The sequence below is a fragment of the Macaca nemestrina genome, chromosome 1, assembly GCF_043159975.1.
Source record: "Macaca nemestrina isolate mMacNem1 chromosome 1, mMacNem.hap1, whole genome shotgun sequence".
NCBI lineage: Eukaryota > Metazoa > Chordata > Mammalia > Primates > Cercopithecidae > Macaca > Macaca nemestrina.
The window spans coordinates 13,467,439-13,481,810 of NC_092125.1; the positions used below are offsets into that span (position 1 = coordinate 13,467,439).

Below are 14,372 nucleotides of genomic sequence, written 5' to 3' on the forward strand. Positions count from 1 at the left end.
GCTCATTTACGTCACAGAAGAACCCTCTTATTTCCTGTGTTGGGATAATTTTGTTATCTACAGGAATGCTTAGTAGAAAGGAAGTCAGAACAGACCTATAGACTTATAAAATTAATAGACTGTGGCAATTCATTCTAAGAATGTATATACTTTATATTAGTTGAGTTTTTAAACTATAGAATACTAATATATTTAGTAAATATTTACTAAATATAATCTTAAATTTATTAAAATGTTAATGCCAGTAGTTCAGAAATGCTTCTACAAAGCCTTAGTTTGATTCTAATCAGGTTTACAATTGAATAGATATTTAAGTACTTAATGCCCTTGAAGAAGCGAATAGTGAGAACATTGGAATTAGTAGGCAATGGTTTTCTCCTTTTCTTCAATATGTTATAAAGTGGTAGAAAGATAAAGTTGAAAGATCTCAAATTTAATTATGATAGCATTAGCTCACATAACCCTATTAGTAGGTAAATAAGTAGATGAGCAGTGGTGTTTCTTATTTAAAATGTAAATCTTCCTTCCTATTCCCTTTTTCGGTTGTAGCACACAAACAGCCATTTTTGTGAACTCTTAAGAACTGCTCTGTGACTGAATGAAACCTGCTTTGGGGAAGTTGAATATTAATATTAATCTTCTCTTTTAGGTTTTGATTTTGGTGTGCGTCAGAATGGTGAACGGGTTAATCACGTCAACCTTCCGCCTTGGGCACGTAATGATCCTCGTCTTTTTATCCTCATCCATCGGCAGGCTCTAGAGTCTGACTACGTGTCCCAGAACATCTGTCAGTGGATTGACTTGGTGTTTGGTTATAAGCAAAAGGGGAAGGCTTCTGTTCAAGCAATCAATGTTTTTCATCCTGCTGTAAGTGACTCTTTTAAAATAATCTGTATTTATATAAGATAGAACCTGAATATTTTAAGGTTAGTTGTTCGACTGTTCCTTTAAAACACCCAAGTTACCAAAGAGAATTGGTAGTAGCATTAAACCATCACCTAAGATTTTTCAGGTTTTATATTTCCTCTCATTAAAAACAAGATACTATCTTTTTCAGAGGTTCCCCAAAACCATCCCCAGGTTTGATGATTCACTAGGTGGATTTGAGGATTCAGCATATAGTCATCCTTCTAGTTCAGGTTTATTACAGTAAATGATACAAAGTAGAATCAGCGTGGGGCAAAGTCTGGGAGAAATCAGGCACAAACATCCAAGAATCTACCCCTGGTAAAGCACAAAGAGCATACTCAACCTCCTCCAGCAACAAGTCATAATGACACATGTGATATGTTGTCTGCCAGGGAATCTCATTAGAGACTCAGTGTACAAGATTTTTATTGAGGTTGGCAATGTAGGCACCCTCTGCCTCGCACATACTGAAATTCCAGCCTTTCAGAAGGAAAGCAGTTGTTCTGTATAAACCGTGTTGTTTGTACAGTTTAGGCACAGTAAGTCACTCTTACCAATTAGGGAATGGTAGGACCTCTCCTGAAATTCGAGTTCCAGACAACAGCCAAGGGCCAACTTTGCAAGCAGGCCTTTCCAAAGATAGCAGTCAATCTTGCTATGTTAACTCTTTTCTGCACACTACCCGACATACATGGTCTACTTTAAAATGGCACCATGTTTTCTTATTACAGAAAAAGTACTTGTACTTTGTTAGAAAAATGTGTAAAATACAGACTAGCAACAGGGAGAAATTTTAAAGTCCACTTTAATATCACCATCCAGAGATAAATAGTAAAAGCACCTTTAGACTTATTTCTATAGATGTGTATCATTCCATTTATATAATAATAATATTAGTGCTATTTGGTAACCTTTTCTTCTCCCTAAATAAGATAATCTTAAATTTATTCAAGTCATTAGGTATCATTCTACATTATTTTTAATGGCTTCTTAGTATAGGTAGAGTGTTCTTAATCCAAAAATCCAGAATTCAAAATGCTTCAAAATCAGAAACTTTTCGAGTGCCAACATGATAATCAAAGGAAATGCTCATTGGACCATATCAGATTTCCGATTTTTGGATTAAGAATACTGAACTGCTAAGTAAATAATGCTAATATTCCAAAATCCTCCCCCCCCCCCCAAAAAACCCTGAAATCCAAAACAATTCTGGTTCCAAATGTTTGTATAAGGGATACTCAACATATATTCTCAAGTATAGCTATAGAATAATTTATTTAGCAGTCTTCTATTGTTGGATATTTAGTTAGGATTTGTTTGCTATTAAAATTAATATTTCTATGGTTATTTTTAGGTACATCTTTACCTCCTTAAGATAAATTCCTAGAAGTAGAATTGTTATATTTTTATTTTTTATTTATTTATTTATTTTTGAGATGGAGTCTTGCTCTGTCACCCAGGCTAGAGTGCGGTGGTGTGATCTCAGCTCACTGCAACCTCTGCCTCTCAGGTTCAAGCAATTCTCCTGCCTCAGCCTCCCAAGTGGTTGGGATTACAGGCGCCCACCACCACGCCTGGCTAATTTTTGTATTGTTAGTGAGACAGGGTTTCACCATCTTGGCCAGGCTGACCTCGTGATTCACCACCTCGGCCTCTCAAAGTGCTGAGATTACAGGCGTGAGCCACCACGCCCGGCCTACATTTTCAAGTATACTTTTTGAGGTTGTTGGGTAGACTAACTTTAGAAAAAATAATCTTACCTCTTCAGGAAACATCTATTTTGCTAGGCTCTGGGGATGCAAAAGTAAATAAGACTCAAAGAGGGTGAAGGGGGTTAGGAGGAAAGCCAACTTTCCTTTCCAAGGTAGATGGGCCTGCCTGGATGTAGTGGAGACTCCAAATGCAGCCGCTGAAAGGAAATCCCTTGAGGAGTGGGAGGTGAAAAAGCAGATTCTGAAAAGAAAGATACTTCCTTTCAAAAGGAAATATCTAAAGGACCTCCCCACTAACTGTAATTTTCTGTGTTGATTGTAACAAATCTACAAGAGTTTATAACAAATATAGGTAAAATGCATACACAGAACCTACAGTAGACCACTCCGTATCTGAGCTTTTTAGGCCAGTAGTCCATTCCCCGAAAGTAGCTTTAAAATAAAAAGCTCATTAGTTTATTTTGTTCCATAATTATTTTGAGTACATCCGAAGTCATGTAAAATTAAATTTCTTAAGTGATTTATAATCTACAAAAGAGAATAATATAGGTTTCCTGATTATTCTAATAGAAGATAAATGCTATGGAAAAGTTCATTCTAAAAAAGGAGAATAATGTAGTTTGGTGAATAACAACTTCACATATAGTATTAATATATAAGGGAGGAAAAACACCTTCTTTTCCTCAGGTTAACTGGAGTCTCTGCAAAATAACAAAAACAAAGAGAAACAAAAAACCAGATTAACAAGAGCAAATCATATAAATTTATTTAATGAAAGTTTTATGTGGCACGGGAAGCTTCACATGGAAATAAGACCCCAAGTAGTCTTTGGAATTTTATTTTGGCATTTATAGAAATTTTATGTTTAGATATGTAATGAAAGCCACTACGACTGATTAAATATTATACTAAAAGCTAAGCCATCCAAGTGGATATGTACGAAATATAGCTGATCTATACTCAATTACTGATCACCAGCTTTAGAAATAAAGAAGTAAATGCACATTGCTCTCCATCTGACTCTACAGGATAATGACACTAAGAAATAATATTCTTCTTGGCCAGGCGCGGTGGCTCGTGCCTGTAATCCCAGCACTTTGGGAGGCCAAGGCGAGTGGATTGCCTAAGGTCAGGAGTTCGAGACCAGCCTGGCTAACATGGTGAAACCCCATCTTTACTAAAAATACAAAAAAATTAGCTGGGCATGGTGGCACACGCCTGTAGTCCCAGCTACTCGGGAGACTGAGGCAGAAGAACCACTTCAACCCGGGAGGCAGAGGTCGCAGTGAGCCAAGATCGTGCCATTGCACTCCAGCCTGGGCGACAGAGTGAGACTCCATCTCAAACAAATAAATAAATAAGAAAAAACATCCTTCTTAGTGCAATAATTTTATTAGTACAATAATACCCTTTACATTTAAGAGCTTTGAATTTTCATTGCTGCTCTTTTGGTTTTATCTACAATATTTATTAGAACCTAAATAATGCTGTCTTTATCTACCAGCATTGTATTTTAACTTCATTTTTGCCTCTTCCTATATATTGCTTTGGACAAGCAACTTCTTCAGTAATTTAATATCAAGTCTTATATGATATTCTCAGGTCTTAAATTAAAAACTGATTTTATAAACATACCTAATTATAACCAGTCAAGATACATTGTTTTTGTTCACCTATTCAGAAACATTGATACTTCTGATCTCAGTGAGACCATGCGTGATTGTTAACCTGAACAAAAGCATTTTTTCCATAACCTAGAATATAAAACAAAGTGTTGTTTTTCCCTTTGGTGTTATATTATTGCCAAGTCTTTCTTTTTACTACATATGTCTTGTTCCTTTATTCTTTCACTCTGCAGACATATTTTGGAATGGATGTCTCTGCAGTTGAAGATCCGGTTCAGAGAAGAGCGCTAGAAACCATGATAAAAACCTATGGGCAGACTCCCCGTCAGCTGTTCCACACAGCCCATGTGAGCAGACCTGGAGCCAAGCTCAATATTGAAGGAGAGCTTCCAGCTGCTGTGGGGTTGCTAGTGCAGTTTGCTTTCAGGGAGACCCGAGAACAAGTCAAAGAAATCATCTATCCGGTATGTAATTTGGATTTCAATTGAATGCAGATGATGCCAGGCACTCTCCCAGGTGCCAGGGATACAGTAATGAATAGCATGGTCCTGTCCTAAAGCTGTGTGCCAGTCAGTGCAAGACAGGTGCAGCAGCGAAAGCAGAATCCTGTGCAAGGTAAATGCTGTGTTAGGGATATGAGACAGTGCTTTGGGGAGCTCAGAGGAAAGAAGAATTGATTGTTTCAGACAGTAACCTCCCTCAGAAAGCAGAGAGAATGGTTATTCCCAGGGAAAGCCTCCCAGGGCAGTGACATAATAGGATTTTGCAAACAAGAAAAGAAGGACTAGAGAATAGTTTGAGCATTGGTATGCCAGTGTACACTTATCATCCACAATCAAAAGGATTGACCAGTGATGCGGATGTTTTGGTTTATACTTAAGGGGGAACTTTACATATTTCTTTGGCCTCCCCAGGTTGTAATGATAAATAGTACTGCGTCCAAAAATAGGAAGTAGGTATAATTTTTACTTCAAAATAGAAAAATCAAGCAAGCAAGCCTTAAAGCTAAAGTGGATTTTAATCTTCAACTAAATTCTTCATATAAAAACAGCATAAGATAGTAGAATGTGAATTGTAAACACTATAAGGGTTTGCAGAAGGAAATCACAGAAAACGAAAAGGTAAGGGAAAGAAGTTGTAAAGGACCTTAAAGATGAAATAACTCAGTGTATCTCAAAGTGCAGTAATCTGTGACCTATTTTAAGAGGAAAAGGTTTTTACACACCTACACCTTGTTTGACTATTATTCCTTATAATAATATTACTTTATGTAAGACAGAACACTGGATATAAATTATTTGTGCTTATAGCTCACATATGTCAAATGTTCATGTTAAATACAAACAAAACTTATTCCACCAGTGAAATTCAATTTTAAAGCATTAATATGGTAGACAATGTTGTTTTGCTAAAACTAAATTGCGAGTGTTGAGTTTCATAATAGAAAACTACATTTTTTGTTTTCTGTTTTTGAAGCTTCACAAATCACTTTAGTCACTGTAATTACCAGCATCACTATTTTTAACTACGATCTGTCACTTGATTGATTGATCGATTGATTGAGACGAGTCTTGCTCTGTCACCCAGGCTGGAGTGCAGTGGCACAATCTCAGCTCACTGCAACCTCCGCCTCCCAGGTTCAAACAGTTCTCCTGCCTCAGCCTCCTGAGTATCTGGGATTACAGGTGCCCGCCGCCACACCCAGCTAATTTTTGTATTTTTAGTAGAGATGGGGTTTCACCATATCGGCCAGGCTGGTCTCGAACTCCTGGCCTCGTGGTCCGCCTGCCTCGGCCTCCCAAAGTGCTAGGATTACAGATGTGAGCCACCACACCCAGCCCAATCTGTCACTTTAACATGTCAACATAATTTTACAATATATCCCTGAAAATTAATAAATGCCATTTAATTTACTACTATACTTACTGCTCATTAGCTGTTAAAGTTGGATCTGAGCAGTATGGCTGCTTGCAGTGGGAACATGGTACCAACCTACTTCATTCCCACCTCAGGACCTTTGTGATGACTGTTTCCTTCACCTGGAATAACCACTCCCCAGATTTATCCCCAGTTTGCTCCCTCATCTCATTCAAGTCTCTGCTCAGACATCTCTTCCTCGGAGTCTTCCCCGACCCCCATTTAAATGCTTTCCATAAGCTCTGATTATATCTAAGTCTAATTATGTCTCAAACAGGTGTTCCGTCATCCTCAGACCCCTTCCCCTTCTTTGTTTTTGTGTATAGCACTTCCATCACCTGACATATTGTATATGTATTAGTTTATTTATTTGTCTATACTCCCCTCCCAAATAGAATGTAACTCCATAAACACAAGGACTTTGTCTGTTCTTGTTCATCACTGTGTCCCCAGTTCCTAGGAAGGTGCTGGGCATATAATAGACACTCACTATTTTTAAAATTAATGTCTTCTCTGATGCAAGTTCTTTAAGGTTTGGTTTGCTGCACTTCTGTGTGATGTGTAATGACATTTATGCCACTGCTTTTCTTTATTTGAACCACGGTGAAGCCTTCCACACCGTACTGCTTCTTGACTCCTTGGGCCTTCACTTGACATCTACACAAAATGCAAACACAAGCCTTGAAACCAAGCAACAGTACTCATTTATACGGGGGTCATCTGGATGACCCAGATATGCTTGTGTGAACTTCAGTTCGCCATTGAAGTTCAAAACAATCAGAGCTGTATAAAAAGCATTTCAACAAAGCACTCCTCTTTAAATATTCTATGAGAAGTGGCTGTTCATATCCTTTGCCTACTTTTTCATGAGGTCGTTTGTTTTTTTCTTGTAAATTTGTGCAAGTTCCTTGTAGATTCTGGGTATTAGACCTTTGTCAGATGGGTAGATTGCAAAAATTTTCTCCCATTCTGTAGGTTGCGTGTTCACTCTGATAGTAGTTTATTTTGACGTGCAGAAGCTGTTTAGTTTAATTAGATCCCAGTTGTCAATTTTAGCTCTTGTTGCAATTGCTTTTGACCTTTTCTTCATGAAATCTTTGCTCATGTCCTGAATGGTATTGCCTAGGTTTTCTTCTAAGGTTTTTATGGTTTGGGGTTTTACATTTGTCTTTAATTAATCTTGAGTTAATTTTTGCATAAGGTGTAAGAAAGAGGTCCAGTTTCAGTTTTCTGCATGTGGCTAGCCAGTTTTCCCAGCACCACTTATTAAATAGGGAATCATTTCCCCATTGCTTGTTCTTTATCAGGTTTGTTGAAGATCAGATGGTTGTAGATGTGTGGTGTTATTTCTGAAGTCTCTGTTCTATTCCATTGGTCTATATGTCTGCGTTGGTACCAGTATCATACTGTTTTGGTTACTGTTGAAAAAGAAGCTCAAGATCACTGATCATTAGAGAAATGCAAATCAAAACCACAATGAGATACCATCTCACACCAATCAGAATGGCGATTATTAAAAAGTCAAGAAACAGTAGATGCTGGTGAGCCTGTGGAGAAATAGGAATGCTTTTACACTGGTGGTGGGAATGTAAATTAGTTCAACCCTTGTGGAAGACAGTGTGGCGATTCTTCAAGGATCTAGAACCAGAAGTACTATTTGACCCAGCAATCCCATTACTGGGTATATACTCAAAGGAATATAAATCATTGTACTCTAAAGACACATGCACATGTATGGTTTATTGTAGCACTATTTACTATAGCAAAGACATGGAACCAACACAAATGCCCATCAATGATAGACTAGATAAAGAAAATATATACCATGAAATACTATGCAGCCATAAAAAAGAATGAGATCATGTAATTTGCAGGGACATGGATGAAGCTGGGAGCCATCATCCTCAGCAAACTAACACAAGAACAGAAAACCAGACACCGCCTGTTCTCACTCATAAGTGGGAGTTGAACAGTGAGAACACATGGACACAGGGAGGGGAAAAACACACACTGGGGCCATACAGGAGGGTTGGTGGGGAGGGGAGGGAGAGCATCAGGACAAATAGCTAATACATGCAGGGCTTAAAACCTAGATGACAGGTTGATAGGTGCAGCAAACCACCATGGCACATGTATACCTATGTAACAAACCTGCACATTCTGCGCATGTATCCCACAACTTAAAAAATAATACTGATAATAACAATGATAATAAATATACTATGATATAAAATAGTTGCCATTGTATCTTTCTGTGTCATTGAAAAACTAGAAGTTTAAATTCTGCAACTCATATAAAAGTAATTTCCTGGCAGGGAACTGTGAATGATAAATGATAACTATAAAATTTAACACACAAATTTTTCTCAACTTTAATATTGATAGATTTGTATCCCACAGGGGAGCCACAAAAAAACACTGATAGACAAAATTTTAGAAGCTTGTTTTTAAAATGCCTGATCCTAACCTCTCTGTTCCCACATGAGCATTCCTGAAGCTCTTAAGCTTTTCCAGAGATATTCATTTTTTAGACCACTATGATATCATTTAAAACTGTATATTAACATGTCTCCTAAATAGTCTGACAGAATTATTAGAGCTCCTAAACAGGCATGATTTTTTTAAAAGATAGTATATAGGTCAATGGTGCCTTTTTTTTCATTTATTTGGAAAATGACATAAGCAAGTTTCACTAAAAAATCTTAGGTTTTTTACAGAAATGACTGAAAATTGCTTAATATATTATTTTTATTTTATGTAGCATTTCCTCTGAAGAGTTGAAAGTAAAATAATGGGTTAAACTCTTAAATGTCTAAAAGGAGGGAATCCATTAAAAAAAAGTTCAGTAGAGGATAAAACAGTCATAACAAGAACAAAAAGATAGAACTATTGGGGGAAACTCTTTAAAAGGGCATCATGTCTTTTCTTCTTGATTTTGAAACTTTTTAATAATTGTTTTTGCTTGAAGTCAAGGAAACCTTTTCATTACTGTTCATGGGCAGCCACATGGGTATCTCTCTAGAGTCTTCACTCATCTTTCTTTCCCCAAATCCTCTTGTTCCTCGAGCTCTACCTTCTATTTTTCACTGACAATTCTTTCTCATCTCTTTTATTCTCTAGTACTGGCTAGAGATTCTCTAATCCTCTCAGTATGTTCCATAGATAAACACTTCCCCTTTCACTCATCACATACCTATTTGAGATGAGAACCTGCTATGTCCAAGCACAAAGATGAATCACAGAGGTGTCCCCTCTCTTCAAGGAGCTCATAGCTGAGTGAGGTTTCCTGTGCTACATGTGGTCTTGATTTCTATTGCCATATGTACATATGGCTTGGCATACTACCAAATTACAGTCTTCCAGTAAGTATCAACTTTAGGTATTTCAACTAGAAACAAGAAATATACTACATTTTTTTCTCTGCTCAAATTTCAAGGAATTTTGAATTATTAACCACATATTTTCATGCAAATTAGGCCAGAACCACAGAGTAAAACTCAAATAAGGAACAAATATTTCTATATGCTAAGTATGGGAAGTAAAAAATATGAGTAAAATAATTCTTGCCCTTACAGACCTTACAATCCATATTACTTTCTCTTACTTTGTTTAGCGCTTAAATTAGAAATAATTCTATACTTACTACCTTTTAAAAAGCCATACTTTTTATTTGTCTTGGTTTTAGAGTCCTTTGTCATGGATAAAAGGCTTGAAATGGGGGGAATACGTGGGTTCCCCCAGTGCTCCAGTACCTGTGGTCTGCTTCAGCCAGCCCCACGGAGAAAGATTTGGCTCTCTCCAGGCTCTGCCCACCAGAGCAATCTGTGGTTTGTCACGGAATTTCTGTCTTCTGATGACATATAGCAAGGAACAAGGTAAAATAAAATGTAATGAAGATCATTCTGGATATATCTTTCATGAGATTTGAGTATTTCTAGCTCATCTGTGCTGCTACTTTGAGTCCTTGGTGGAAAAAACTCAGCTCAAATCTGTGGTTATTTAGTACAAAGTGGGAATGAAAACATACTACATGAAAAAACTGAGAGTTAAATGCAGTGCCATTTGAAATGAGAGGAGGAACTTTAAGGGAACAAGAATAAATGGTTATGTTCACAAAATGAAGGTGTTATCAATTTGACAGAAATGTACACTTTGAGGCTGTTGAGCCCCAGAATAGACAGACATATTTGACTGACACATCTACCACCTCAGAAGATATAGTCATGGGTTTAAGCAACAAACATAACAAGGATGTCAAGATAACCTTGAAAATAGGGTTTTTTTTTCTTGTGTATATCAGTAGTTTATTGTTTTTATTTTTATTTTTTAAATTTTTTTTATTTCTTATTATACTTTAAGTTCTAGGGTACATGTGCACAACATTTGGGTTTGTTATATATGTTTAAAACACGTATTCCTGAAAACCAGTCCTTTTCTGACTCCCCACATACTGACTCACTGAAAGCAACATGTGGGCAAGTGCTGTGCACTAGAGGCCTCTTCATGTTTCTAAATGTCAACCAGACACTGGAAAACTAGGGACGTTTTGCATTTGAGCAGTCCCTCAGCCATTCCAAATTAACCGTTTCACTAGAAACAAAAGAATTCTTCCTACTTGCTAGGCATGGATGTGGGGCACCAAAATGAATGACCTAGGGCACTCATCTCTTTCTATCAGGTTATTTGCAGACTTGCCTAAAAGCCAGTATGTGGACTAGATGCCATTAGCAGCCAGCACTGCTGACAATTACCATTACCTTCTGTGCACTGTGCTCCTTGGGAGCCGTATATAGCCTTCCACCCGAACTGCAATACAAAGGGGCCAGCACCCAGAGAAAACATCATCCTCATACATTATTGTATTGAAATTAGGTATGCTAGCTGGGCCGTAGTTCTTTTAGGCTCACTCTTATCTCTGTCATGAAATGAATGATTGTTTTTATAGTTGTTAGAAATAAGAGAGGATGCATACCGTTTTATCTACATTTAGTGAGTTAATAGGATAAGGTAGATCTGTTTAATCATAATTATTGTGATATCAATGGTTTATTCTTACTAGTATGTTACAATTAGTTATGAGGTAATTTACAAGTAATTTACTAATAATACCAAAGTACCAACATGGGTGAATTATTTACCTTTCAAAAATTAGAGTACAGTAAAATTTCTCTCTGTTGAGCAAAAGAGAAAGAGCGGGTATTATCACTTAGCATTATGGGACTTAAACATGTCAGACATATTCTAAGCCTATCTTCTTTGTGCCACTACAGTCATGAACCCTTAGTGTGCCCCTAATAGCTATGTTCATTCAAATTACACTTAATTTCCTCGCACAATGTATTTGGAATTTGTCAGAACCTGGGTATGTCCAGGGCAGTAGTGTAATAGAACAGTTTCCCCCGTGGCCCCGACAGTCACAGTTCCTGAGTTTTGCATCCTTGCCCAGCTGCTTACTAGCTATGTGGCCTTGGGGAAGTTAACTTCGTGCTTTGCAAATCCTGGCTTTTGATCTATAAAGCAGGAATAACAAAATAATTTACCTCACTGGGTACTTTTCTGTAAGGATTCAATACAATAATGTATGAGGATGATGAGCACAGTGCCTGGTTCATTCTAAGTGCTTAATAAATGTTTATTGGTCTGTAAACACCCTAGGGTCTGGAAGGGGTCAGTGTTTACTAGATACACCCAACACTAGACCCAGCAAGGAACAGTCCACGTAGACATTCTAGAGAGGCACTGACTGAACAGTGTAGCTTACAGATGAAAGTTAGGTCACTTGTTAACACAAGAGACACACTGCATCAGAATCTCTGGTGCTTGAGTCCAAGCTTATACACGCTGAAAATCAATTTTAGATTCAATTTTAGTAGATCCTATTTAAGATACACTGTCTTAGTAGGTAAAGGAGAAGTTTCTTCTTCTGAAAGAAAAAAAAAAAAAAAAAAGATGATGCCTCTTGTGGTTACTGGAATGAGAAACCTTGGTTTATGGAGCACTTGCTGCATGCCAGGCATTATGGTAGGTTTTGAGAGGACTCAAGACTCATGTGGTTCCTTTCCCTAGCAGCTTATATTTAGAGCAGTTTCTATTTAGTGAGTAGATTCCAATTCCTTTGTTGCAAAATGTTGTCAACATTTCTTATTTTACTCAACAAAACAAAAAGCTGTGAATTGCCTATTTTCAATATGCTGTTGATTCATTCAAGAAATATTTATTTGTTATACTCATCTACATGCTGGGTATTCTACTGGAATAAAGAAAGCATATTCTGTTTCCTTTAGGAACTTAAAACATTGCAAGTTTCAAGGGCAGTACCATTTACAGCATCTATGCTGCATTTAGCTATATCCAGCATACCAACAAAGCATAGATAGTTAATGGTACTGGGAAATGATATCAAAATTTCCAAATTTTTATGCCAAGAGAACATAATACTATGTTGTAAAAGAGAGAGAGGGCTGGGTGCAGTGGCTCAAGCCTGTAATCCCAGCGTTTTGGGAGGCCAAGGCAGGCAGATCACTTGAGGTCAGGAGTTCGAGACCAGCCTGGCCAACATGGTGAAACCCTGTCTCTACTAAAAATACAAAAAAATTTAGCTGGGCGTGGTGGCGAGTGCCTGTAGTTCCAGCTGCTGGGGAGGCTGAGGTACAAGAATCACTTGAACCCAGGAGGCAGAGGTTGCAGTGAGCCGAGATTGCGCCACTGCACTCCAGCCTGGGTGACAGAGTGAGACTCTGTCTCAAAAAAAAAAGAGAGAGAGAGAGAAGAACAGAGCCTCCTTGAATGAAAGTCTGCCATACACAGTCCTGCAGTTGACAGGATTAAATTATCCCTTCTCAGGGTAGGTGTTGCTTCCACTCTAGCAGTAGTGTCTTCCTGCTACTAACAGTTGTCTATCCTGGGTATCTAGAAAGTTAAATAGTATCTAGTTCATATTTATTTTTAAAAGAAAAGGTGTCTCAGAACATGAACAGAGTAAGCTTGACTATCATTGTCTTTTATAATAATTTCTTAACAGAAATTTTAGTTCTGAATCAAATAAATCCCAGACAAAACAACACAAGTGAAAAAATGTAATCCCACCCTCAGAATCCTGTTAGCATTAAAGGAATAAAACTAAAAAATTGTTCCATTTTAGAGATATAAAGATGGTTTTGCACCAAATGATATGTTCTGCTATGTAAACTTCACCCTTTAATCTGCCAGTTTGGGGCTTTCATGTAACAAGGGAGCGGTAGCGATCTGATACTTTTCTTTCTCCTTCTCCTTGAGGTGTGAGAAGCATGAACAGTACGGACATTCAGTGGTCAGCCATCCTGAGCTGGGGATATGCTGATAATATTTTAAGGTTGAAGAGTAAACAAAGTGAGCCTCCAGTAAACTTCATTCAAAGTTCACAACAGTACCAGGTAAACATTTTTATTTTTATTTATTTATTTTTTTTGGAGACAGAGTCTTGCTCTGTCGCCCAGGCTGGAGTGCAGTGGCGTATCTCAGCTCACTGCAAACTCCGCCTCCTGGGTTCACGCCATTCTCCTGCCTCAGCCTCCCGGGTAGTTGAGCCTACAGGCACGCGCCACCATGCCCAGCTGATTTTTTGTATATTTTTAGTAGAGTCGGGGTTTCACTTTATTAGCCAGGATGGTCTCGATCTCCTGACCTCATCATCTGCCCACCTTGGCCTCCCAAAGTGTTGGGATTACAGCTGTGAGCCACTGTGCCTGGTCAACATTTTTTTTTTTTTTAATTTTAGACAGAGTGTTGCTCTGTTGCCCAGGCTAGAGTGCAATAGCACAATCTCAGCTGACTGCAACTTCTGCCTCCCAGGCTCAAATGATCCTCCTCCCTCAACTTCCCAAGTAGCTGGGACTACAGGTGTGTGCCACCAAGCCTGGATTATGTTTATATTATCTGTGGAGATAGGGTTTCTCCATATTGCCCAGGCTGGCCTCAAACTCCTGGGCTCAAATGATTCACCCGCCTTGGCCTCCCAAAGTGCTGGGATTACAGGTGTGAGCCACTGTGCCTGGCTTTTGTAAATGTTTTTGTGGAATCTTTATAATAGTTAAATACAATGCATAAAAATGAGTCAGACTGGCCGGGCACAGTGGCTCACGCCTGTAATCCCAGCACTTTGGGAGGCCAAGGTGGACAGATCACCTGAGGTCAGGAGTTCAAGACCAGCCTGGCCAACATGGGGAAACCC

At 38.2% G+C, this 14,372-nt stretch overlaps 1 protein-coding gene across 1 annotated transcript in view; it reads left to right on the plus strand.

The window, feature by feature from the left end:
• LOC105474609 (lysosomal trafficking regulator) overlaps positions 1-14,372 on the plus strand; it is a 200,414-nt gene that overhangs the window by 156,907 nt on the left and 29,135 nt on the right. The window contains exons 44-47 of the mRNA XM_071073958.1: positions 650-867; positions 4,480-4,710; positions 9,849-10,038; positions 13,439-13,575. Of these exons, the coding sequence (XP_070930059.1) occupies positions 650-867; positions 4,480-4,710; positions 9,849-10,038; positions 13,439-13,575 (776 nt within the window). The remainder of the gene's footprint in view (positions 1-649; positions 868-4,479; positions 4,711-9,848; positions 10,039-13,438; positions 13,576-14,372) is intronic.